Source organism: Mugil cephalus, chromosome 4 (genome assembly GCF_022458985.1).
Source record: "Mugil cephalus isolate CIBA_MC_2020 chromosome 4, CIBA_Mcephalus_1.1, whole genome shotgun sequence".
NCBI lineage: Eukaryota > Metazoa > Chordata > Actinopteri > Mugiliformes > Mugilidae > Mugil > Mugil cephalus.
In genome coordinates, this window is record NC_061773.1 from 6,484,524 (window position 1) to 6,512,202 (window position 27,679).

General features: G+C 40.9%; 1 protein-coding gene across 1 annotated transcript; it reads right to left on the minus strand.

The window, feature by feature from the left end:
• Positions 1 to 68: 68 nt before the first annotated feature.
• Positions 69 to 27,679, minus strand: grm2b (glutamate receptor, metabotropic 2b). Its single transcript, XM_047582948.1, has 6 exons — positions 26,914 to 27,679; positions 22,481 to 23,105; positions 7,545 to 8,382; positions 5,732 to 6,795; positions 2,932 to 3,124; positions 69 to 705 (listed from the first exon to the last, which is right to left on the minus strand). The coding sequence occupies exons 2-6, from the start codon at positions 22,988 to 22,990 to the stop codon at positions 632 to 634; spliced, it is 2,679 nt and encodes an 892-aa protein (XP_047438904.1). The 5' UTR covers positions 22,991 to 23,105; positions 26,914 to 27,679; the 3' UTR covers positions 69 to 631.

Below are 27,679 nucleotides of genomic sequence, written 5' to 3' on the forward strand. Positions count from 1 at the left end.
AAACTAGACTTTGAGCTGCTATGAGTCACTGCTTTTAATTTGACTTAATAATTGTGAACAAAGAGCAGTGCAATTTAATATTTTTAATAAGAAAAACAACATTTTATTTACATAAATTACAAGAAATCACACACTGTAATACCAGTCTACATTAACACATGTCCTTTATATTGTCTAGTTGCCTAGTTTTCTTCACGTTCACTATGGTTAGTCACACATTTTGTTTAACAGAAGGGCTAAATTCATCTCGTAGCATTTTATTTATTTGTTTTTTCTGTCTAAAACATTTGGATATATTCACAGCACTGTAAGGACAAGATAAGAACATCCTTTTGTATAATACTATTGCTTCACAACCACCCATTTGACAACAAGACTCTTCAGGACAAGGCACGGTGCATTTAATCACATCTATTTGTAAACCAAGGAGATCACAGCATATTAAATCTATACAAAAAGGCTTTACAGTTGATACATACTGCTCGCTGTAGCAACGTCATTTAGCTTTCACAGTTAAGAGTTACCCTCGCTGCTGTCAGTCTACCCCGACAGCGTTATCTCTCTGACACATGTTAGATGGCATGGATGACTGATAATGGGATGGTCTCTTGTGCTAAGAGAAGAACCTCTTTCACAAAGACGACGTTGTGGAGTCCACCACCTCGCGGCCGTTACAAACCGCTGGCACGTAGTTGGAGGCTGATCCTGAGAGAAAAAGAGCGGCGAGGTTAGCCAGGCAGAAGTGTTTCACTGATAGCAAACACAACTGTAACACGGAGATAAGTAAATGAACAAATAAATGAACAAGTCTGCACTTGACACTGGATCCCCAAGTACAAGTTTGAGGTACTTGTACTTTTGTTAGTTGGACTTTATGTTTTACACATGAAACATAGTCAGTAAACTATGACACACAGTATATATTTATTAACTGTATATACAATCCATTTAAATATATATAATACATAGACAGTACGTGAAGTTTGCATATCTGACAAGTGAATGCCTATTTTTGCAGAAAACAATTGCGTACCCTCGAGGTAAGACTTTTAATGGAGTACTTTTGTATAGTTGCTATTTTTACTTAAGCAAAACTTTGACTACTTTTGAGTCTTCACATTCATTTCAGACAACAGAATTTACTTAAGTCCAGGAGAAGAGATAACGACAAAATAAGCTAGTGTAAGCCTTTGAATGCACCATATTAACCAAATGTGTGTTATATATTTATTTAGTTAGCGTCGTGGACACGTTTAGTGTATTAATTAGCTCGAGATAAGCCTTCCTCTCATCCAGCATGAAGAGAAACATAATGACTGGATGTTAACTGCTCAGCCACAATGATACAAAACCAAAAAGACAAGCAGAAAGGAACTTTTAATATTGTTGAATTTTGATTATCAAGTGTCTTTGCTTGTCCTTTATGTTTCATCAAATAATTACAACAAAATAGAAACAGAAGTAAACGCAGCATAGAGCAGTACTACTGCACCAGCTTTATTTGGAAAATCTGAACCTTTAGGTCATGTGAGATGATTTGCGTCCTACGTATCCATGGTAGTGAAAAGCTACTGCCAGCAGCAAGCTAGCTTAGCATAAACACTGGAAAGCTATACCACCAAAGGTAACAAAAGTACCTCTGCCAGCACCTGTGAAGCTCACTCATTAACACACCAAAACTCATTTACTTAATTTCACACCAAAAATGAATAGTTGCAGTTTTACTAAGTACAGAACAAATTCTTGGCCAGTTTTCAGAGAGCTGACTTTCCAAAGCCTCTTCTGGTTGCCTGGCAACTGATTAGTGTTTGTAAGTTTAGTATCTGACTGCTTGAAAGTATATTTTCAGAGCTGCAGGTCTTAGGCAACTTTTTCTGGAACCTGAACCGACTCCACTGCAGCTGCTGTTATCTCAAACGGTAGGACTGACTTGACCTGACCTGTGAGATCATCCAAATATGAATGTGGTCATGATGAGGAAGAAAATAAATGTGGCCCAGAACACATTCTAGTTCATGCTTCTACAAGAACATACGAGGCCCCGGGACACCAGGACTCAGTGTGTTCTTGATTGATCTTGGGAGTTGTATCTTTGGCGTGTTCAGACAAAGCCACAGCTACAAGTCATTTTCAATGGAAGCCGGCAATGTTAAGCTACAAACCTACTAATGACTCTTATGATTATGTGATAGGTTTGATGCTCAACATATTCGATTTCAGAGCTTCAGTGGTGACTCACTTCAGTTATATTTCCCCAAATTTCCTGTTCTGTTTTGTCTGAAAAATGGAAGAAAACCATGCCCCTATTCATGTCATTATCAAGGTCCACGTGGAATTTAACCATAGCCATCGTGTTTTCGGCGTAAACAACATGAATATAGTCGCTTGTATTGAGAACATTGTGTTTAGAGCTATCCACTTCAGAACGTTCAGATAAGAACGCTGAAGACAAGGGTCAAAATGTATTTTCTTATTTAAATGATTCCAGACATAATCATCACTCATTAACCCTCTGAAGTCTTGGGTATAATTAAGTGCTTACATTTAATTTTACCTTTATATCTTACCTTAAAACTGTTTTTTTGTTTGTTTGTTTGTTTGTTTTTTGTTTTTTCATTTTGATGGTACTCTATCACCACTTTGGACCTAAAATCACACACACAAAATCCAAGGGGAAAAAGTTCTATTTTTTTTTATACTGTGAAGACTACAAACATGTTTAACGAACCACTTCTATAACTTTAATGCAAATATAACTTGTAAATTACAAAAACGTACGTACAAATTTAGCAAACAACAAAGTTATTTACAAGTATTTATATTAAAATGCAGATTTGCTTGTCCTCCATGTGCCGTTGTGCTGGTATTTAACATTCGTTTGGTACGTATAAAACCGGATACAGCATTTAACACAAAAAGTATTATTGGTACCTTTTGAATAGCTGGAGCTGGGAGCTGAGGCAGAAGTAGATACCGTGGCACTGAAGCGGTTGGCTGTGACCCTGAGCGTGGCCACGTTTTTCTGGGGCTGGAACAGGATGATGTGGACCTTGGGGGCAAAGAGGCAGCCGAGAACGACGGAACCACTCAGACTGACGGAGATGCACATGGTGGTTGTCTGCACCTGTGGACACAGAAAGAGTGTGTGATTATTACATATATATATATATGCTATGCAGTTGGATTTTCTCCTTTTGTCTTCAAAAGGACTAATGAAGTTTGTTCAAAGGCCACCTGGCCCCAGAGCTCCTTACACAAACACACAGTCCACAGCCTTTGATCTAATCAGTTCACTCACAATTTTATTTCTTCCCTGCTCTGGTTACTCCCACTCACCCCTTCTATGATTATCCCTGAATCATTGACCAATCACTTCCCTCTTTTCCAAGGGTCACTCATAAAAACTAAACATGACCTACATGTCAAACATATACTGTAGGTTCTGCCTTGTGCTTTGTGTCCTATGGATCACGTCTCTGTGGATCAGGCTTGTTCCAGTGCATCCCACAGATACTTGATCAGTTTGGGATCTAGTGAGTCTGGTCTGGTTCAGGCAGTTGGTACATGCCTAAGTAACATCCAGGTCCATAAGTTTCCCAGAAGAACATTGAATTTTCACTAGATGAACCTGATGTTATTTACTTGTCAGTGGTTTTAATGTTGCGTGTGATTGGTGTACATGCTAACTGATGAATAAATACTGTCAGCTAATCCTGCAATCATATCAAAAACTGAAATCTCCCAGGTCCTGTTCTGTTTCATATAGTTAATACGCTCACATTATTTGCTACAGTTTCATTTCCAATTATGGATATGTGTGTATGAGGTTTTCAATTATGCACATTAGCAATTTCAATTGAGCATTTGTATGTGAATGCATATGAGAGCAAGGAAGAGAATATGGGTAAAGCACAGCTGGCCGTCCCGGGCAGTCAGGGCCTTGTTAGTCATATTTCAACTGCTAATGTGAGCTGACTGCTGGGGTCATCTTCCTGAGCTCCATCTCTTCCCACCCCACTGGTTACCCCTGCAGTCCAGTAACTTCTATTTGCAGAACCACAGCATGAAATGAAAACCCTCCCAAACATACCGCACAACAACACAGTTGCAGAAATGAATGAAGTCTTTGTACATTTTAACTTGAAAAATAGCTGGTGAAAGCACCACAAGGACTGCAGGTAGTCTTACTTAGTCCTCTCTCTGTAGCTCCTGACCTCTTTAAACCATAGAGATGACTTTCGAGCAGCTAGTTCATTGACTATATAATGTTTTATAGGTGTTTGCATTTAGTTGGATTTAACTGAATATGTTTTTAATTACATAGATAGATAGATAGATAGATAGATAGATAGATAGATAGATAGATAGATAGATAGATAGATAGATAGATAGATAGATAGATAGATAGACTAAAGCCATGTTTATAAAAAACAGGAAAATGATATGTAAATAATTTTCACGTGAAGGTTTCTGAGCACAAGAGAATAATCGTATCTTTCAGTGAAACCTTCATCATGATTCACTGGGCAACAAGGTTACTCTCGGTCTCATTAGAATATTTCTGCACTATCCAACTCTAATTTGAAATGTGGCAACTCAACCCGCGGCCATTATTATTGTTGTCACACAGAACCGAGCCATCAAGGTCTCTGTTTCAGTGCCAAACTTCTCATTTTTTCAAGTACTGCGTGTGCTGCCTCTCCAGTATGAGGCCTTCAGTTCTACACCGTTCAGCTGGTCTCCTGAATCGTACTGAGGGTCACAAAAGGTGTTTTTCAGCTCATGATTTGGGGAAAAAGGAAAAGTGATCACTACCGACGTGTGAAGCCCGAGGTACCTCACGATGATACAAAGCGGGTGTGATCCCAGACCTCCCCCCATCTGTTTTCCCAGCAAAGGCCTTGTTGCACACCCACAACAAAATGCAGTGGCAGTAGCCTTGGGTCCGCCTGAGGCACCAGCAATCTGTACATGGTCTGTCAGCTTGTAAGTCTGGGCTTTAGTCTTATTTGTCTAACTTCACACTGCACAGGGAAATGAGCTAATTGTTACTAGCAGCTTTAAATAAAAGGCATGTTCTAATTTGTGGCCTGCTGGAACATTTCAGCGCAAACAAGTTCATGATCATTTATTCATGATCATTTGTGTGATACAAGGCTAAATTTAGCAATTTGTTTAAAGGCCAAAGGCAGCAAAAGTGACGACTCTGCAGCAGATTTTTACTCTTTTTTTTTTTCCACTTGACTACTGGGAAGGTAGTGTCACAAAACGAGCGAGCACTTTACATCTCTGCTTACAATTAAGTGGGTGTAAGTTCACTATGTAGAGCAGCTGTGATTTAAGCTTGGCATTTAAAAACTAATTTAAAAATATCTTTTGCACCTGAAAATGCATCACTAAGCATTTCCTAATAATGCGATTCAATGACTCAGTTTGACTGTCATTAATTATTTCTATCCGTATATTCAGGTCTGATGGGTCTCCAGAGTCTTTGTTCTTGTCTTGAAAGATCCTGCAGCCCACATGAAAAGAAAGCTTCCTCTTTCATGAGTCTGGGCAAAGGTGATCAAATGGAATGTGAAAGTGACATGGTCTTCTTTAGGAATGGCAAACACACAAGGGGCAGTCATTTGTAGACTTTGTATTATTCCACATCAGTGGACTTCAGTCGCTTTTATAGAAATAAAGATTATTCAATTAAATTTTTAAACAAAACATCACGGATATTTACCCGGTAGTCACTGGCAGTGACATAGAAGATGGGCTGAAAGGCGAGCCAGATGATGCAGGTTGTGTACATAGTAAACCCAATAAACTTGGCCTCATTGAAGTTTTCCGGGCACTTTCTTGTCTTGAAAGCGTAGACTGTGCAGAGGATGATGAGGATGCAGTTGTAGGTGAGGGACATGAGCATGCTGGTGTCTCTGCAGTTGCACTTGAGGGTAACCACGTCTCTCCTCTCTGGGCTCACCTCCTTTCGGACGCCTGGCACCTCAACCAAGAGCCAGATAACGGCCACGAGCAGCTGGCAGGAGATAAGAGCACCGCAGATTGCCACCTGGGAGGCTGGGCTGATGAAGCGTGGCCGCTGGGCTCCGTCTTTCACACCGCTGAAGATACGAGCGATCCGGTTGGTCTTTGTTAGCAGGGCGGAGTAGCATACAGCGAATGAGGTGCCCAGGCCTAGTCGGCGTAGGGTGCAAACAGCGGTAGAAGGTTTGACGATGTAGATGAAGGTCATGCTGTAGCACATCAACACTCCCAGCAAAAGGATGTAGGAGAGCTCCCGTCCACTCGCTTTAACCACAGGTGTCTCGTTGTTTTTTAAGAACAAGCCAACTACTGACAGGGTGCAAAGTATACCCAGACAAGAGATGGTAACAGGCCCGATTGCCCAGGCATCCTCCCACCGGATGTAATCTTCAGGGAGATCATAGCAGCCAGTCAAGTTAGCCAGAGGCCACTGACCGAAGCTGCAGTCAGCACAGGTGAACTCATCCTGCAGATACTGGTAGGGTTGACAGGGAATACAGATCCAGCAGCACACATCTCCTGGCTGCATGCTCTTCACCTCATTCTTCTTGCAGGGGTCACTACACTGGGAGGTCGGCGGTATGAGGCCACGCCAGGGTATCATTGTGGTGTTCAGGGTCAGGTTGTGGTCCCAGTAACCAACTTTCCTGTAGGTGAACTTGCCATCTTCTTTGTGATAATGAAAGATGTTGTAGCGGCTGATGCTGTCTCCAAAGGAGTCAAAGCGCACCATGCTCTGTGTGTCTACAGGTCTGAAGGGAGCTGGTAGGAAGCAAAAGATACAGAAAAGTTGACTTCAAGCTACTAAAATTCATGCATGCATATGACAGAAAAACATTTATAAACGGTCTCGGGGTACGCAATGATGGAAAGTTTTGCTATGCTGAATAAATACACTGTTGGAATTAAATATTTTTACATCTTCTCATGAAATGATTGTGACAATGTGATTAATTCTTGATAAAGTGTGGGCCTGTATCTTCTGAAAATAAATCTCTTCCAAACATAAGAAGAATAAATAACAAAAAAAATTAAACTAATCAATATGCCACAGGCTATATGCATCCACTGTATATATTATTGAAGTAGCAGTAGTAGTAGCCCCAGGTAAAGTATTTATAAAATGGGAACATAAATATGGAATACCCTGGCATACAGAAGAATGTTTCCTATCATTTTACTTCATCTAAATGTGAGCGTTCATTCATTCAGCAGATAGTCCTCTCGGAATAGTACGTAGATAAATTCCCATCCCTTGATTCCTCCAATGTTAATTCATGGATTATTTTTGTTAATTGAATAATTACAAAGCCTTTTTCAGCTCTACAGAGGAAACCGTCTGAAGTCTAATCCTGTGTCATGCTTATTTGCAAATGCATTAGTTTTACTTTAAATCCTTCACAATAAAGGGAATCATATCCCATCTATTTAAAAACCATTTGAAAAGCAACCATTTCTGTGTTGTTTGACTGAAACATTTGCATCTGTGCTGCTTTCATTGCAGTGCTCACCTTCAAACTTGGTCTTCAAGATGAACTCTTTGTAGAACCTTTTTCCATTACCTGGTTTCATGGCATCACAGACCTTGGATGTGTTGGAGCACACTGCTTGCCTCATGTTGTGCAGTGCATACGCCATGGCATAAACTGCATTCACCACAAACATAATCTTGGATTCCTGCTCAAAAGTGCCGTCCCGTAAATTGTGTTCACTGCAGCCATGCTCTTCGAGGCTGCAGCCGAACCGGTGCTCCCAGAACTCCTTGAACCACGGGTTCCTTGTGTTTGTGTATGGGTTCAGTTTGGTAAAGTAGTCTTCAAACTCTCTGATCGGATAGGAGGCTAGTTCAATGGTGAAAGCCCCGTCTGCCGCTGTCTCGCTGCCCCTCACCACACTCTCCTGTGCTCCCCATCCATCGCTGGCCACCCAGGTGAAGGACACATTCATTCGAGCGGCGGCCACCAGCAGCTGGCGGGCGTCCTCGCTGCGGGTGAACAGGATGACCACCTTGGCGTTGGACTTCTGCTGCAGGGAGCGGATCACATTGTCATAGCCCTGGCGGTTCATGGAGCGGCTGACTTTGGCTGAAGTGGCGATGCATATTTGGCGGGTGCGTGCCTCCTGCTGGAAGGCATCAATCCCGGTCTCACCATAGTCCCCCTCAGATGCTACCGTGGACACGTAGGTCCAGTTGAAGTAGCAGAGGATCTCAGCCATGGCCTTGGCTTGGTAGAAGTCAGGGGGCACGGTGCGGGCGAAGTAGTCATAGCGGGTCTTATCGCTCAGCTTTGCGCTAGTGGAGGCATAGCTGATTTGAGGGATCTGGAACAACCGCAGAAGGTTGGCCACCTGGAGAAAGAGAGGAGACAACAGAAAAATAAAGTGCTACTTTTCAAAGCCTACTTACAAGATGCATTGGTGAATTAACATATTGTGTTTTTTGGACAGTTGTGGTTACTTATGTTCATTTACACTCAATGGGTAATGTGGTCAAGGCCACGTTCTTCACGTACATGTGCTCCCCCAAACCATTAGGACTTTTTTTTAATACTCCAGTCATAGTTGCACTTAATGCTGCAATCAATCAATTGCACCTGTGCTCCTAGGCGTCCTGCTGGTTTACTACTACAAACAATCTGCGTCATTACTGCGACACCTGTGGTAATGTCACTTTAATAGCAACTATGAAACACAGCCAACAGTAAGGACAGTTTCACAATAATGAGATTCCAAATAACAATGTTCTAATTTCTCTAAATCTTAGCCTTTCAGCAGAATGCTTCAGTTTTGTATTTAAAGTTTTATTTTAACTCTTCTTCCTCCTTAAACTTGTAGATATCCATCTGTTTTGTCTGTGAAGTGGAGCCATTCAAGTGCAGAGCTCCTATCTGATTGTCTGCTTCAGCTCTATAGCGGCGACTGGCAGTTGAAACAGCAACAATTCACCGTTACTCTCCCTCACACTGTTTACTCTGTCAGGGATCCACATCGCCAGCAGCTAGCGCCACAAAATCCCTTCACCAATCGAGCCAGATAGCAACAGTGACAATGGCACGGAGATGAGGATTTTATCAGTGTGTTTTTCTCCAGTTAAAGCTATGCAGTCAAGGCATTTAACACTCATGAAAAATTTCGGGATGCCCACATAACCCAGACAAATATATTGAATTCCTCTTGGAGACGATGGTTGGTGGTGCTGAGTTAACCAGGGGTGGATGATAGTCTCCAACTGTAAACACAAGCCTGAAATGATTGTGTCATATCATAAAATCATGGCAATTATTTTCCCACACAGCAGTGTGGATCTGTGACAGAGAGGGAGTAAAAACTTGTCATTTTTGCAGGGTTCCCTGTGAGACAAAGTGGTGATTAGTGAATACCCACGGGCTTCAATATGACTGCCTCCTCCTTCAGGCATCATTGTCTGCCTGGAGGCTTTCCGAACAATGGCTTTCCCATGGATGTAATTGGAACCTATCTGCACTCACACTATGTCCTATTAAAAGTAGCATTCTCTATTCCAGCACAGTCACTCCAGCCCTCAACAACTTAAACAGACCTATTGGTGTGTTATATACTGCATCTACACCTGAATGTCAATTTTCTAGACGTGGTCTGTTACCTGAAGATCTTATTTTGTCCTTTCTCATAATGGCTGGTGGGCCTGTTGGTGAATCACTTTTAGGAAATAAATAAATGGATGAATAAGAACTATTGGATGCATTTAAGTAAATGTGACATGCACATTCATGTCTGTTGGTGACATTTAATTTAGCATCACCATAGGGGATATATTATATTAGTAGTTTATTACTCTATGACCAAAGGCAGTTATCTTCAGGGGCGCAGTGGTATTTATAATTATTATTATTATTATTATTAAGTATGTACATGGTTAATTTGTAGCTCATTTCTAAGATTATGTAAAAACTGTTCATATAGTGACAGTTTTACACACATTAGTTAATCCTGAGCAATAAATGGTGTATGTGTGTATAAATAAGAAGCTTCAAAAAAATAATCTGAATACATTGTTTTGCGATTTATTTGAAGGAGAAGTGGGATTAGAATCATCATTACCGATGTAAATGCACTATAGCTAGTGATACTTTATACGGGAAATAAATAAATCATGCAGTGTGCCAGAAAAATAACTATATAATGCAAAGTGCAAAACATTGCCTCATGAATCAAACACTAATATGCAAATCCTGCAAATCCAAATAAATATCAGCACTTCAACTAAATTCAGAATCAGAATTTCAACCAAATTAAACAAACCGTAAACGACTGTTTAACACGTCAACAGAAAAGTTGCGGAATTGAAGAATTTCCCCATGAGGAATCAATAGAAAAAAGGAAAACATAAAATATACAAATCTCACTGATACTGCAGAGAAGAATTTCTCCAACGTTCAGTAAAATGATTCATTCATTTCCTGTGACCGCTTGTCCTCTGGAGCTGTAACTGGGCGAGAGGCAGGGTACACCCTGAACAGGTCTCCAGTCTATCACAGGACTAACGCAGAGAGACAGACAACCGCTCACACTCACACCTACGGCCGATTTAGAATCACCAGTTAGCCTAACGAGCATTTAGTGTCTTCTCCCATTAGACCAAAGCAGTTCATATGGTAAACACTAAATCTGTTAAACATTAGTATTAAATCAAGCCGCCAGCATAACACGCTTGTCTTGTTCATTTTATGCTTCATTAAATCTCTTGCATATTTTCTTTCAGATTGGTATGACCAGCCTTTAAATACAAATAAACCATTTGTAATATAAATTACTCGACCGAACAACCGGTGGAGACTACTTGACATTCCAAATGCAATGCAAACACACTCTGTTTTGCCTGAGAAATTATTGACATTTACCCTCATCTGCGAGCGGCCATGTGCATAAACTGCTTTAGTTTAAACACCCCAAAGACAGACAGCATCAGAACACACAGGCACACCACAAGCTCTTGAGGGGATGGATGGAGTAAATATGATGGATTTAGACAAGCGAACTGCACTCAGCAGAGGTCCCCTGTACTGTTTCTAGTGGAATATAGGTCAGAGGTCTCATCAAATTAACAACAGAGAGATCTCTGTTATTAATGCATGGGAAAGCTTGATTAAATCCAATGATTGCATTTATGTTGCCTCATATACAGCATTTACGGAGAGGGCTAATGCATCAGCATCTACACTGAGTCAGTCGCTACAACTTGCATGCAAATAGGGTAGTTTCCTCTTTCAGGGGTTTTCAGACAAGCAGTCAGGCTTCATCAATAGTTTTGTGAGGAGAGTTGACAGCACACCTTTCAGGACGCCACTGGAGTGTGTGACAGTAACCGTCTGTTCGTCCTCATGCGGTGTTTCCCTTGTCAGTCGGATAAAAACACCCACAGTTGCAGCTCAGGAGTATTTTCTGTAAATTTGCTCTCGGTACACGAGACTTCAAAGAAAATGCGAACTTGCTTTTGATTTCACACTTAAGACCAATCACTGTAGAGGATGGCACAGTCTGTCACGATAATGTAGGGTGGGTCTGTTGCTGAATCGCTTTAAGTAAATAAATAAATAAGAGCTATTGGATGCATTTTCATGTCTGTTGGTGACATTTCAATCAGCATCACCATCCGAGGGGGATGATACATTTTTTTTTTTTAGTAGTTTATTACTCTATGACCGAATGCAGTGATGCAGTGGTCGTCAGTGGTTAAGAAGCTTCTAAGAAACCATCTGAATGGATTGTTTGGCAATTAATTAATGATGTAAATGCACTATAGCTGCTGATCCTGCAAATCCAGATTATGAACGCAGTGTGTGGGGCAGGTTTATTCAAACTAGGTACATAAACATCAGTACTTGTGAATTTCTTAAACCCATTCAAAAAATGTCACCCCGTACGAATTTCAACTAGATTAAACAATCGGTTACTTTAATGAAAAAGTTGCTTAGTTTGCATAGAGCTTTGATGTGAGACACTAATTTACTTAAAACTAATATTATTCATAATCATTACCAACCTAGATCTCTGCTGTCTTTGCCCTGACATAAACATGGTGATAACCCAAAACATTAAAAAAAAAAGAGAAAGAGATTCCCATTAGATTTTCTTCATGGCCCACTGGTTCAAAATCCCAATGAGATGAGCTCTGACCACAGCAACTCAGAAATAATTCATGACAGAGGCTTATCTACACACGGCCTCAACATGCAGTATCTGATTAGATTTTAAGGCAACTTCCTCCATGTAATTTCCAAAAGGAAGTACCTCAGAAAAGTAATTTTCTGAGGTAAACCACTCTACAGATGCAGAAATCTTATGAGTGGTGCACATTTGAGTTCACCGGCTTTATGAGAACTGTTGTATTTCTAATCATTGCATAACTGGTTTAATAATCTCATCAGAATAACAGGTTATATTGTGTTCATCATTATGATTCAGGCAGTGCATTATACACTTAAGGTCTTGTTTTAGTTCTGTAACTGGATATAAGAGGTTCTTTAGTCAAACGGACACTGCTTTCTAATATATCTTCTTTATAAAGTTGAATCTATGTATTTATTCCTTCTTCCTTCTCTCTTTTGTCCTGTCAGGGTCTCATTGCAGTACCGAAGGCAATAATAAGAGCACATTCTTTAATATATTCCCACTCATCCGTTTCACAAATGTTAATATCGCTGCGGAAATATTTTGGGCCTTTATGAGTCAAGAGATTTTGGTTGCCAATATTTATTTCAGAGGCTTCTCTGACTCATTTTCTAAGTTTACTTATGTAATGGGTTTGGAATTATTTTTATTACATTTATTTCATCTCATTGATATCTAGTTTTTTCGAGAGATGGAGTTTTTCTCTCTTACCACTCAAAACGCCCCTACACTAACAGGCGAGCCTCAATAATCCAACTTCAACTGACTACAACAACTGCACTAGCTTACAGCAGCAACTCCTTTAAGGTATCTCATCCCACTAACACAGGTATGTAAGAGCAGCATACTGCATCAGAATCAATTGTTCTTGCTCTTTGATTCGGTTATTATTACTTATGTAGTTTAGAACTAGTTATGCTACTATGCTCCCTATGTTCCCCTTTTCCGTGAGCTTCTAGCATATTCACAGTTAGCAGTGTATTTTGTATTATAAAACATAAAAAAATGTTTATTTGCAGTACTATAGCTATTAAAGTTGTTAAAAGTGGCAAAACTGAGGACTACTGTGAGAGCTATTTCAGGAATCGAACACAAAGGAATGTAATAGTTGCACTGCGTGTAGCTTCGGGCCAGAAATACAGCATATGTGTGTCGATATCTATTAATGTCACCGATCGAGGAAAAAAGATAAAAACTACACACGGATTCAATGTAAAAGTCTTCAGGTTTGGATTTATAGATTAAAATATTCCACCGTGGCTGCTTTTACGGCTGAGGTGCACCGTGAGGGCTGGCACTGTGGGACTCCATGCCAGTGTTCCTGCAGAAGCAGAAGCAGTAAAGAAACATATGAGACAGCTGGAACATGGGCAGCCTCTTACTCATGTGTCTGTCTTGATTTTTTTCAACATGGAAAGTCCATCTGTATTTCCCCGAGGTCCCTGTCAAGCTGAGCCCTACAGTAGGTACAGTAAATGGCATGCACAGCTAACGTCTGGATGTATAGTACGACAGCCCAGTTCCTGGCGGAGGATTCAGGAACACGATATACAGTAGTACACTTTGCTGAGACTAGTGGAAAATGTTAAGATATATAAGACATAACAGTTCTTAACCATTGGTATCAATAGCAAAGCCTCAAATAAAAAAATAAACACCCAGTATGACTCATTGCTAGCTGCAAGGTTACATGTTAATTAATGATATTAATTAATCAAGTGGCTAAGGAGAAATTTATCCAAGAACACAGCAGCTAAAATCTAGAGCAAATTATAGAGATTAATTTCATTTAACAACCTCTTTGTTCTTTAAGTGTTTCTTTTCAGTACGGCCTTTTCAAAATATCCTCTAATTTTGAAAAGAAGCTTAGATGTTATACAAATAATAGCTTCAATTTTCTGTGCCGAGCTCTGCGTTGGGTCCACATTGGAAATAATCTGCTTCAATTTGTGCATGCGAGAAGTTCTTCTGGAGAGGCAAATCACACAAAACATGCAACAAAAAGAGGAAAATAGCGATAATAGAGCTTAACTCTTTTATAGGTGCCAAAATACACCCAAGATCAAAAGTGACTGCTGTGACTCCATTAGGATGTTGAATCCCATCATCAAAGCGTGGTTACTCTGTGTGCCGTAACATGTAAGACAAGGGTAGTCAAAGGCAATAACAGGTTTGCATTATTTCACAGCAGTGAAAGCAGTACAAACTCCGGTCCAAATGTTCACTGAGAGAGAGCAGCATCAAGGCTAAATCATGCTACTGTGGGAAGACAGCTGATACAACAGCTCACCAGTGTTATCTAATTGACTGTGCAACATCAAATAGAAACAACTTCTGCAGGAGATGCATTTCCTATGCTCGTCTGATCAGATTTAGTTTGTTCTCACTCACAAGACAATTTGAAGGAAATCCAAGTACCAAGTATGAACTTGCCTCCTGAGACTGATCACAGCGCCTCCCTCCTTCCAAGACTTATTCCTCCCAGTTGGAGATTGGATCAACATTGGTGTGCTGCACACCTGTAATGAACTTGCTCACTTGCATCTGCTTCTGCTAACTGATATTTGAGAGAGTTTATCTTGACATTTTCTTACCTATACCTGATACCATGGGGGGAAATCACAGCGGTACACAGATGCTATGTGCTATTTCAGTATATAGCATGTCTGCTATATCTGCTACTACCCATCTGTCACACGGCAGGAAGAGATTTTGATCTGAAGCAGCTTCCTTCCAACTTCCCCCCAAAGTTTAAACAGATGTAATTCAAGATATGACCATATGTGGTTTTCAACTAACTTTATCATGAGCTCACAACAAAGTTGTTATGATACAGCCTCGTATATTAACCATTAATAAGAGCTTTTGGGATAGAAGCTGCTTGGTTGTGTGAAATGCTTTGAACATATGTGTCTTTATCTTTTGTTTTGTTAGAGTTTATTGATTAGGACAGGATGGATCTCCAACAATCAATGAGAAGCACTAGACCAGGAAGATTGGCAGCTGCCACCTGCAGTTGTCTGACCACCATGGGCCTACATGGATCTTTATTTCTGAAAAAGGAAAAGTGTGGTCAGTGGCGAGATATGTTATGGATTGAAAATAGCCATGGGGCTCTCCTGCCTTGCATAATTATTCCTCGCTCACCACTCTCAGTTCACCAGACAAGCACAGGGAATTCTTTCTCCCTCTGCCTTCTACGCACTATCTACTCTTTTCTTTGTGGCAGCGATTTCAGTAAAAGTAACTGTTAAGTTCAACTCCAGCATGAGACACTCAGTTCCAGTCGTCATTGTACTCAGAGTGTCATTGCTATGGGGTGGGGGTGTCTGATGTCTAAATAACGTCCACACTAATGCCAGGTCCAAGTCCAAGTTTCCCAGCAGAACAAGATGGTCAGTGTTAGTTAATTCTCCTGCCAGTGGTTTTAATGTTGTGGCAGGTCGGTGCAGGCTTTCAGTAAATCCACTGCAGGTGTACAAACCAAGCTCAAGGAAATGCACTTAATTATGACTTCTGACATGACATCTGCCCTTTAGTCTGCATCAGGTTGTAAAAGTATTCTTGGTGTATAGGGCTCGATGGGGATTGTGTCACTTTTGGAGCCAGCCCCAAGTGGTAATTTAAGGAACTGCAGTTTTCCACATCAGGCCGGCAAAAATGCAAATGCACATGTAAACAGGTGTGTGCTATACATAAGACTGTGTGTACGGTGTGTCTCTGGGTAACTGCTGCCTGTGGGCTAAATTTGACAGTAGAGCATAAATATCTGGGAATGCCCAGAATTCATGGGAGGAAGGGACGTGTGTTGATTTGCTTCTATTTCTAGAATTCTTCACATTAAACTTACATCTGTTATTTCCTCCCACCAGCAAAACATTGCTCACCAAGAGAGCAACCTTTCGAGCTGCTCTTGAGAACAGGGATACATCTGTTTCTTTATCGCCTTCACTAGCTTAAAGCTGTGAGATATCACTTCCAGCCCCAAGCACTTAGTAAACTCGATAAGTCTGGTAATTTTTACTGTTATTAAGAGTGAAATGCAGGGCTGCTGTCTCAAAATCTCAGCACTAAATAACAACCACAGTTTCTGAGTCGAGACTGGTCATTTATTCTATGTGGAGGGAAAAAATAAATAAATAACAGCTCTCAGACAGACAGGATGAAGAGAAGGGCATCTAGAAACCAATATGCTTGCAGTACTATTGACTCCAACCAACCTCCCAGTCATTACAGTGTTTTCCTTCACTTTGAATGACATTCAAATGTGCTAATTAGAGAGCTGAGACATGTTCTCCGAAAGTGTTAAAATTTCCAGTTCAAAAATAACAGTTTCAGGGAGAGGAGAGGAAAGGAGGGGGGGATTCAGCTGTAATATCACATGATAAACAAGCTCCTTTTGAAGTTAACACCAGAGCAGGCTTTTTTCTCTCCTCCGCCCGACTTGCTCTGAGAAGACGAAAACACAATAAAGACAGAAGCCCTCTTCACTTCCTCCGCGTGGCGCATCAACAGAGTTAATAAAGAACAGCAAACCAAAAATATTAAACATCAATATATGGCAGGACCGATGACAAACCCTTATTGAGGACTTTCCCGGCAGGTTTTGCTAAAGATTGTCCATTGGTCTTAAAGGATTAAGTTGGTGTTTTGGAAGTAGAAGTTGAAGATATTACATTTTGATATTCTTCATTCTGGGACGTCGGAAGAGAGAGAGAGGCTGCTATTATTAATTTCATTTAAAATGTCAGGAGGGAGAAAATTGTAGTTTTTTCTCAATTAAGGATATGTGCAACAGTTACCTTGTGAATCTTTGCTTTAAGTTATTTGTGTAAAGTTCACACGAAAGAAAAAGCTGTGAATTCACACCTCTGAGTAAAGGCTATTTACTTTTTCCACACTTTGTTATGTTACAGCCTTGTTCCAAAATGGATTAATTTTTTCCCCTCACAATACTACACACAACACCCCTTAACGACAATTTGATTTTTTTTTTTTTAGTTTAGACTTTATTATAAATAAAAAAGAAATCACATGTATTCACTGCCTTTGCCTTCATCCTTGAGATGTTTCTACAGCTTAGTTGGAGCCCACCTGTCTATATAAGGTCCCACAGTTGATAGTGTGGGACTAGGACTGGACTAGCCAGGGTAGAGGGAAAGATGAATGCAACAATGTACAGAGACACCCTGGATGAAAACCTGCCCCTGAGCACTCTTGATCTCAGACTGGGGCAACGGTTCATCTTTCAGCAGGACCGCGACCCTAAGCACACAGCCAGGATATCAAAGGAGTGGCTTCAGGACAACTCTGTGACTGTCCTTGAGTGACACAGACAGAGCCCAGATGTGAATCCAAACGAACATCTCTGGAGAGATCTCAAGATGACTTGGCACCGAGGCTTCCCATCCAACCTGAAGTAGCTTGTGAGCCGCTGCAACGAGGAATGGGCAAAACTGACCAAAGATAGGTGTGCCAAGCTTGTGGCATCATATTCAAAAAGCAACTACATACATGTGGTTTTTATTTTTTATTTTTAATACATTTGCAAAAAAATTTGCAAAGCCTTTTGCATTGTCAAATGGGGTGTTGTGGTAGAATTTTTAGAGAAAAAAAAAATGGAATCCATTATGAAATAAGTCTAACATAAGAACGTGTAGAAAAGGTGAAGTGTTGTGAATACTTTCCGGATGCACTGTGTTGTGTGGCTATTATTTGTAGATGAACATCTCACTTTCATTTTTGTTGTGCAGGAAGTTTGTGAAAACAGTTTAAAATGGTTTCATTGTTCTTTTTTATATATATATTATTTCTGTAATGCTTGGTTCATGTTCATGGCTGTAAATTGTGTAGGCTGTTAGGACTGAGTCATCACTCACAATTTATTCTATACTAACATCCCAGATGGTGATAAAAAGCTATTTTCAAGAACTTAAACTGTGAGAAAACATAACAAGGACCACAAAATACAGCAGGGTGACTAAGACAGCGATGAAAGCCTCCTGTATGTTGCTGGGCTAATTAAGAACGGATCTTTTGAGGCTGAGGAAGTACTGGCTCATCTCTCATCATCACCGCATCTTGTCCTTGGCCCTGTCACAGGCAGTGTTAGCCTTTTCCCGGCACGCAGGTTGACGCATGCCCGCCAGCCAATGGAGATGCACCCCACAGATGGGAAAAGCAGCTCCTCTCAAAGTTGCCCAGGATGGGTCCCTGGCAATCGTCCTCTTTAGTTTTATAATGTCCACAAAAGTGCTTCTCAGGGATAAATGGGGACTGTGTAAAGCAGTGACCTCTCTCAAAACAAAATAAAAAATCCCACTGTGGGCTTCCTGCCACTCTCACGGCTCAATTCATTATCGCGCCCAGGAAGTGAAAGCACTGACAAAGAGACTGTTGAGTATAACAGTAGAGGTATGTATTCAGATTCATACAAAGACACTCTAAAGGCAGAGAGCTTCTTTGAGTGTGAACACTCATTCACAGGGGGACACATACACAATAAATCATGCTGTTCTTTTGTCAAAGCATCATCAGCATTATAGGAGAGGAAGATCTATATTATTCACTCCTTTCTAAGAGGGAAAGCTCTGTATGTAATGGAGGCTTTGGACAATTACAACATGGACACCCATAGTCCAGTCTGTCTGACTCTCCATTCAGCTTAAAATGCTAAGATGAAGCATCTGTCTCTGCAAACCGAAAGCAAGGAGTCATCATCTAAACCGACGTTTTCCATTGAAGTCACTGTTGGAGATGGAGAGTAAATGAAGCTTGAAGTGGAATGTGTCCTAACTACAAACAAAGGACTTAAAAAAAGTAGAAATAATAATAAAAAATACTTAACGGAGTGGTGTTGACCCCGCTTTTCTTAGGTACAAATTGAGGTGGTTCCAAGAAAATACGGTTGAGAACCACTGTTGTAAGGGATTAAGCAAGGAAAACAAGTACCAATGTAATATTTAGTGTTAAGACTTTAAAACCACACAGGGTGTACAAATGTTTAAATAACCACAAGACCAGAACATAGTTTAATGCAGTCCACTGACATTTTGGGAATTATATTAACTTTTGTTTTTCTCGAATTCTCCAAAATGAAAAGGTCAACATCACACTCATATGCATCGATCAAGCATAACATTAGGACCATTGACGGGAGAAGTAAATCACACTGACCATCTTGTGACAATTCACTGTTCTTCTTTGAAACATTTGACCTGGCATGAATGTGGATGTTACTTAGACATGTACCACACACCTAGACCAGGCCGACACCCCCACCCCATAGCAATGACACTCCTCGATGGCTGCAGCCATCCCCAGCAGGATGCAGCCTGACACAGACACACACACAAAAACACTTTAAGAAAACAACAAACAAACATGAAGAACAGCGCAAGGTGTTGACTAGATCCAACTAGATCCAGACTGACTAGATCCAAACTGATGAAGTATTTGTGGGATGATCCAAAGGGGCCCCTCCCCTCCAAGGCCCCACTAACAACATCCTGTTAACAGACACCACAGGACACCCTCAGAAGACCCATGCCCATTCTCTGATGAGTCCCTGCTTTGCTTACACAATATTGGGACTTAATGTTATGTTTGATCTTTATTGACATGTGAGACTAAAGGAAGAAGGTTTGGTCAACCCTAAAGGGGTGCCTAAAATGGGCTCGAATCGCCTAAGGTGTGGCTTAACGGTGATCACATTAAAGCAGGAAAAAATGGCTTCTCAACTCAGGAAATTAATACAAACAATGTCATTGGTAACTAGTTGGTTATGTCTATAAATATAAATAATAATAATATATAAAATAAATTCCCGCAACCTAGCACTCAGTCCCTCAAGCTCCCGCCATTGTAGAAAGATTTAGCAGAATAGCTCAGTGTGTGTTGGCCTGTCGAGGGCTGCTGTTGAAATGGCTGATCTTTATTGTTTAACATTTGATGATGTGATGAAAATGCACAATTTGGACGTCGTAATCTAAGGTGAGTGTGTCATTCACACTTGTGGACATACACGCTTGTGCTTTTAGTAAATCTTTCAACAGTAGTGTTGTACAGGAAACCGAAAGCATGAAAAACTGACAACTGAGAAACTGTGGTAGGTGGCACACAAATAAAAATACCTTTGTGGTTATAGCCATCGTGGCCATTGGTTCACTAATCCAAGGTCCCTGTCACTAAACCAAACATTAGCTGTAGCCTTGCTGCTAATGCCGATGAAAATTATGAGTGTACATATTAGCACTGTGTGTGTGTGTCATAATTGTGTTGTGATCTGGTTGTAGTGAAAAGTGTTACCAAATTATTCCTACACATTTTGTCTCGCTAACACCCAGTGCAGCATGGTAATTATGCCACGTGAGGGCAATCAGAATTAATCAATTATGCTCAGATGCATAGCCACTGGCAACCTTTCATACGTGTGGGAAAGGTCAATTTTCTTTGCAAGGCGGAAATGAAGTCGCTGACAAAGTGATGGATGTTTTTTGTGAATGTTGGTGCTTCAAATAGAATCATCCCAGGTGGATTCCTCCTACACGCTAGTGAAGGCCTCCAGCTCGTAAAAAGGGCAGATGCAAGGATTTTTCTTAATTGCCGGAATGGCGTGATTGTGAGTGGCTCTATATTTTTACAAGCATGCTGAAATGGATGTTTGGAATGATTTAATTAGTTTGTGTGTTTTGTGTTTGAGGGGTATGAAGATGTGAAGTGGCAAAAAATTTGAAAATATTTTTGGAAAGACTTAACTGACATATTTGCAGAAGCTACTCAACCATGGGACTACAGAGACATAACTACTGATGACCCTAAATATGCGGATACATTGTTTAATTTACTGTAACTGCTTGTTTTCTTTCAGGGATACAGAGACATTCTACTGTTTTTGCGATTATGGCGAAACTAAACCTGCGTTCCTGCACCTACATTAAGAAATCTGAAATATCACAGATCTTTTTGCAAAATACGCACATTGAAAATGTAGCATGGTTAAGGTGAGTAAAAAGATTTTGTTTATGAAATGTTTATTAAAAATCCTCTACACGACACTATAGTAAGGCATAGAAGCTCGTTCAGTGACAGACTGTTATCTCTGTCCTGCTCCACGGATAGGGTGAGGAGGTTGTTTGTCCCTCAGGACATACGACTCTATAACATTGTATCCACACTGCCTACCCAAAAAAAAAATCACCACCAAAAAAAAAAAGGTAACACACTTTAATATTTAAAGTCTACGTCTAAGTCTCTCTAGCACCAAGCTCCTATCTTCTACTTTCTTTTCTCTGGCACTGAGCTACCATCCTCTAATTTCTTATCTATTTTTTCTTCCGTTACTAGTCATGCAATTCTGTGCTACTACTGTAGAACATGTTAACTGTTGTGCCTCCCCTCCCTTCCCCTCCCCTCCCCTCCCTCATCTTCTTGTGAGTGTCTCTGGCCTGGAGTTGTGTGTTTCTGACCTGTGGAGCTCCATACTGAATCTGTTGTCATGGTCTCATCAACCTGCTCAGTCTACACGGCCTGCAGTTATTCACTCCTACATGAGTGACCAATGCTCCAACCTGCCTACCTCTTATAGTCTCAAACTGTCATTTAACATTGATCAGCTACATCTTGTATTTGTATCATCATCAGATTCTACTGTCTCTATTTGCTTTAGTCAGATGTATTTATGACAAATGTATGATGATCTTGTTTCTTCTGCTGTTCTCTCTCTTTTCTGTCTCTACCCGGCCAGCAGATCCAGGTTCCTACATATAAGCCGGGTTCTGCTCAAGAATAATTCCTTGCCATCTTTACCTTCAGGCTTGTTCTGGAGTTTTCAGGCTAGTTTTTGTTTAAGCAAATTTGTATTGTTATTTGACGCTATAGAAACAAGTTATGACATCGGTTGCTCCGTGAAGCAGCCTCATGGGGTTGTGAGAATAAAAATTAGTACAGTGTATAATCCAACATTTCTTGGTAACTGGTGAAGGTACAGCAGAGCACAGTATTAATTAAATCAGTCATCGATGATGCGGCCGCGGGTGGCTCCACTCTCCGACCGTACTGAGCAGACTGTGGCTCCAAACACGCAAGATGGTGCCTGTACCCTCAGGAAAATAGCATCAGGTTGGCCAGTGCAAGGAAGTGGGGACATGTTGTCCATATTTATATACAGTCTATGTGGGATAGAGTCATTTTTTTATTATTATTATAGTAGTACTGCATTGCTGTGTACCATTTTCTTTAAATGTACACAAAAGCAAGTGAAACAGAAAACATGCACTAAATAAATTTTCACACTTACCTGAATTGAAACATCACTGTAGGAGCCTCCGATTACCCCAGATATGGCCAGTGGGACCTCATTTTGGATGGGTCTGGAGCCGTCTGGGCAGATGAAACCCGGATCTTGCACCTTGGTGAGGGAGGCCCTGACAAAGTCTAAGGACTGCTCCAGAGCGTAGGTGTCCTTCGAGCAGGTGTCCAGTATGTGGGCCCCCAGCTGGAGTCCGGGAAGGATGCGATCGCTGGAGTTAATCTCATCAAGCGCCAGCAGCATGGCTTCCAACCTCTGGATGCCTCTCGCCTCATTGATCTTACCGCAGTCCTCCATGCCATCGCCTTTTTCATGGACGGGGAAGAGGCCTCCAATCACCAAGTCCCCGTCCATGATGATCTCACGTTTGGCTGCAGGAGGCAATCTGGACATGCTAGGCAACACTCCAGGTATCAGCAGCTCCAGCAGGAATATGTGCAGGGGCCAGTAATTGGCAGAATTGGCCAGTGACTTGGCGTAAAGCACTGCAGTCAGCATGGCAGGATCAGGTAGGGTTTAGCTGGTTGAAGTAGAGAGGCGTGGAAGTTCACAGAGTCTGGAGGCAGATTACTTTCAAGTCATCTCTCAGGGAAGATAGCATATCTGATATTTCCTGAGTGTATGAAAGAGAAAAGTAATTTACCAGTTAATCATGCATGAATGAATAATCTCTATCTATCTATCTGATAAATTAAATATGTGAAACAGTAACTTCAAGGCAAATAATAGTATAGAGGCCACAGCATATATGTAAGATTTCTCTATTGATTCTTACCTTGAGATAACATTATTTTTTCTCTATTATTGTGACCTATACAGACAAATAACACACTCTTTCCTCTGGAGACTGAAATTGATCTTAGGAGTTACCTTCTAGGGTGAAACAGAAGTAGATATAATTTCAATCAGTCTGTTGGTGATTCCAGTGTGAAATTCAATCTTGGCACTTTTATGTGATGGACAAACTCGGAGGCGTGACCACATCAAACATTTATAGATATTTAATGCACCTCTCGAGCGAGGCGTAATTTCAGAGCTCACAACTGAGATACCACATACACGGTGGTTCTCCTCAATGGCTGCGGTTGTCATGGAAACATGGCGGGTAAAAAAACTCAGGGTTGGTCTGGGCAGTGATAAGCGTATGCTAATATAGATTCCTATCATGTTGAGGTTACTGGCTTGCATCTCACCAGGAGTTGTTATGATTCAGCCATTTGTCAAACATCACAGCTAAGTTGAGCAAATACATCGATTTATGTGGATACGCGTAGTCATGTACTTTAAATGACTCATTGTTTACCACTGTTTCCGGACTATAATCAGATTCTTTATCCAAGCAAATACCAGCTGTATTAGTCACAGTATTTGGAAGTCAGATAGATGAAACATTTTAGGCCAATAAACAGAAATTGTCCGTGAGACCGTTTTGCATCTTTTTAATCCAAGATGTAGAGATATAAGAGGAGTCATGCTGGAAAACCAACAGTGCTTGGCTGTAGTTTGGACTGTTTGATGAGCTGCCACTCCCCTCTCTTTTAAGGAACAGTGGGAAGCTTTGCACTGACTTTTACCCTTCTATCGCGCAGTGTTGTTGCTGACATTATAATACTACATTAAAATGTATCACTTGTACACCCAAAAATCCTTATGAGTTCTATTATTAGTATATCTCTACAATCAATCTGAGTGTGTCATGTTTCCTGAGCTCACAGAGGCAGAAAACCATCACAGTGGGGCATTCAGGGGCTGGTTGCAAAAACAGCTTCTGCAGCTACTCATACGCGACTTCATGTGGCGTACTATATGTGTTTAAGCATGCTTTTTTTTTCTTTTTTAGCTGGCAAGAATATCCAGTGACATCTAAAAGAGCAGCGCAAGCAGCAAACAAGGGAGAAAACAAAGGAGGGGGAAAAGTGTAATGAATGCAGAGTTTCTTTCCAGATAAATATTACATTAGGTTGTGGGTGGGAAACCGGACGGTGCATTGATGAATCCACTGCCCCCTATCTATCAAAGTGGATTACATGCGATAATGCATGATGGTGTAATGTAAAATACGTCTCGGATCTGTTAGATCTGGAGTCCTCGTGCAGGGTTTGCTCTTGTTGTGCCACATTTGCCCTATTATTAGAACCAAGGTGAGAAAGTAACTTAGAGAGTTCAACATTGAGATTCTAATTGCTCTTCTTTGCTGTCTGCTAGAGCAGATGGAGGCTTCTTCAGCTGCAAAGACTAGGTCACGGTGCAAATTAATGGTGCAATAAGGAACAGCCAATTAGGCCGCCCTATGCAAAATAGGCCAGAGTGAGGTTGGAGGTCCAGAGGAGCGTCTCAAACCTCTGAGAGCCACAAGTTAAAGTCGGGGAGGATAAAGTGGACACACATGACATCTAGCAGATCTCCTTCAAATGATTTGAAACACCTTTTTATATTATCAGCTTACATGTGCATTAAGTCTCAGTCTCAGCTCAAAGCAGCTTTTATCGGTGCGTCGATCACATCATTAAAACTGTCTTGAAACGGCTGTCACACTCACACTGAGCAGCCGAAAGAGGCGCTCACTCCCCAGCTGCCCGCGCACAGTATTCCCTCTGAAAGGCAAGTTCAAAAAGAAAAAGGCAGCGTGCTTTACTCAGCTTTGAACCGCCAACTAATGCATCACAGCCCCTGCCCGGCACAGAGAGAGTTTCTCCGACATTAGCATAAAGATGCTCTCAGAACACCATTTCTTATTGTACTTGTTTCTTATCCAAATATAGCTATATATAATGTGTAATATGTGACTCACAGCAGAGTTGCTTTCAGCCATGATGGTAATTGGCATGTATGCTCACGCCATACATGAATCTACAGAGAAACATGTTGTTATTTATGTCTGGTAAATGGGCTGGAGAAACGCTTTGAGGTGGAGGACAAAATAAGGACATGCCATCCATTTGTTATTGTTGATACAGTCCGCTGTGATTATTAAAGATATTTCTCTCTGTTATATAAAGCACAAATTTACAGTCCTTTACCTTGCTCGTTGCATTAACTTAAACTTGTAGACACAGCCTGCATGGACTTTTATTAAATGCTTGAAACTTCATGACATTTAATTCAGTGCCGAATCCACTAGACACGGATCATTAAGTCCGGTGAGTGATGACAGCCTAAACACGGCATTTGTCCTGTGACATTCAAAATATTGCTCTCCCATGTTTATGTGACTACAACGGATAAGATAATAATATATTGTAGGAGATTTTGTTATGGCACAATCCAAAATCTGTAGGCTGTAGAGTGTCAGGTAAAGAGTCATCATTTTCTGGATGTGTGAATTACAGGTTAGAATTTGGATCTATTATGCAACACCAGATAGAAACAGATTTTCAAGATATGCTGGAGAGCTGTGAGAAGACGAAGACAAATCACCCAGTTCAAAACAGACCTTCATATGACTAATGAAACACAAAACAATACAAGAAAACACACACACACGCACTGCAGCCTCCATAACTCATGTAATGATTTCCATTATTATATAATCTCCAGCGGGGACGCAGTTTATCCATCCACCTGGACTTGTCAGCTGAAGGAATTAGGATGCCTCTGTGTTTGGCAGCAGCCAACTGAATTTGAGTTTTATCTAATGCATCACGTTATCGGCATAGATCAGAGTAATCTGCTAGGAGCTTGTTTAACCCTCCAGAATAATGATTATATTCCGCATCATGTTTATTCATCGGATAATTGGCTGTGAGAGTGAGAGACTCCCCTGGACACAACAGGTTGTTATTGATTGTCGACCTGCGTGGTGGATCCATCTATAGATGATAACATCCACCAATGCATTGTGTCTCCCATAGTTATCAGTCCTCTTGCAATTGAGAGAAATCCCGATGCTACATCACAGTGTGTCTGACCCAATGCCGACCGTATCATGTTCAAAAGAGTAATTGTTAAGATTATATAAATTAAGCAGCGGAATTACTTTCCGCAGCAGAAACGTGTTAAGCTACATTGTCCAGGGCGCTGTCTAAAATCAGAACCTGTTATTGGTTAAAGCTCAGTCCGATGTTAATTTATGTAATTGTTGTTTGAGACAGTGATGTCTCGGGTCAAGCAGAGTAGAACTTAACATATTCATCCATATATGACAAATATTAAAGAGAGTCCGCCTCCTGTTTCTGTTTGCTTTAAAATAAATATTTTATTTTTTGTGGCTGGGATTTCAGTGGAATAAAAAGAAATATTGGAAGCGTTTTGTTCTGCTGATAAGGGTCATAACTAGATTTGGTTGCATTTACGTTGAAGGACATAGTCCTAACTCGTAAGAACAATAAAAATGCAAACGTCGGTAAGAAAATTGCGCGTAATTTGCGCGTAAGAAGCTCTCTGCCAGGTTCAAGTCAAAGGGTCATAGGACCGTTTCTTACCTGTGGTTGTGTCTTCTCTGACGTATTCGCAGGTCTCCTTTACACGAGTTGCACACAGAAAACGCGAGGAGCTTCATGTGAGGAGCAGTGTCCAGATGTTTCTCACTTTGGGCATATTTGCCAGCCAGCGGTTTGGATCTGTCCTTGGTTCTGAAGTGTCGTTCACACTGGCAAGTGTTCTAAACTCCTCTCGTTGGTCCCAAACTTAAAGCTGCCAGTCAGTGCACACAGACTGTATGTCCACAAGCACAGAAGAACCGATGGATTCACTGCGAGCTGGACTGAGACGCGAATGGATCTAAATTAAAACTCGCATTTTCTTGCGTAATATTTCATATATTTAGTCTCGTATGTTCTGAAAGTTAATCAAATCAACTTCAAAATGAGAGCTCGTTGAGAAATCCCGCTGCAACACGGTCGGATCACAGACGTGCAGCGACTCTCTGCGCCTCCACAGCTATAATGCGTGCGATGCGAGAGTCGACGCCGCGCTCGCCTTTCACAAACCTGACGATGCTTCATGCAGCGTTGGTTCGCAAGTGAGTTGGCACCGAAATAGCATAATGAAACCTAAAAAAAAAAAAAAAAAATCAATAAACAGTATGTGCTGTTTAGGATTCAACGAAGCCAACAACAACAGCGGTGATGCACTAATCCCAAATCCTGTCTCCAACTTCTCCCAGGTCTTTTTGAGTGACTCATCCATTGCATTCCCAGTGGAGCAGAATCTGTGGAAAACTTTTAATGATTAAGAAAAAAAGAAAAG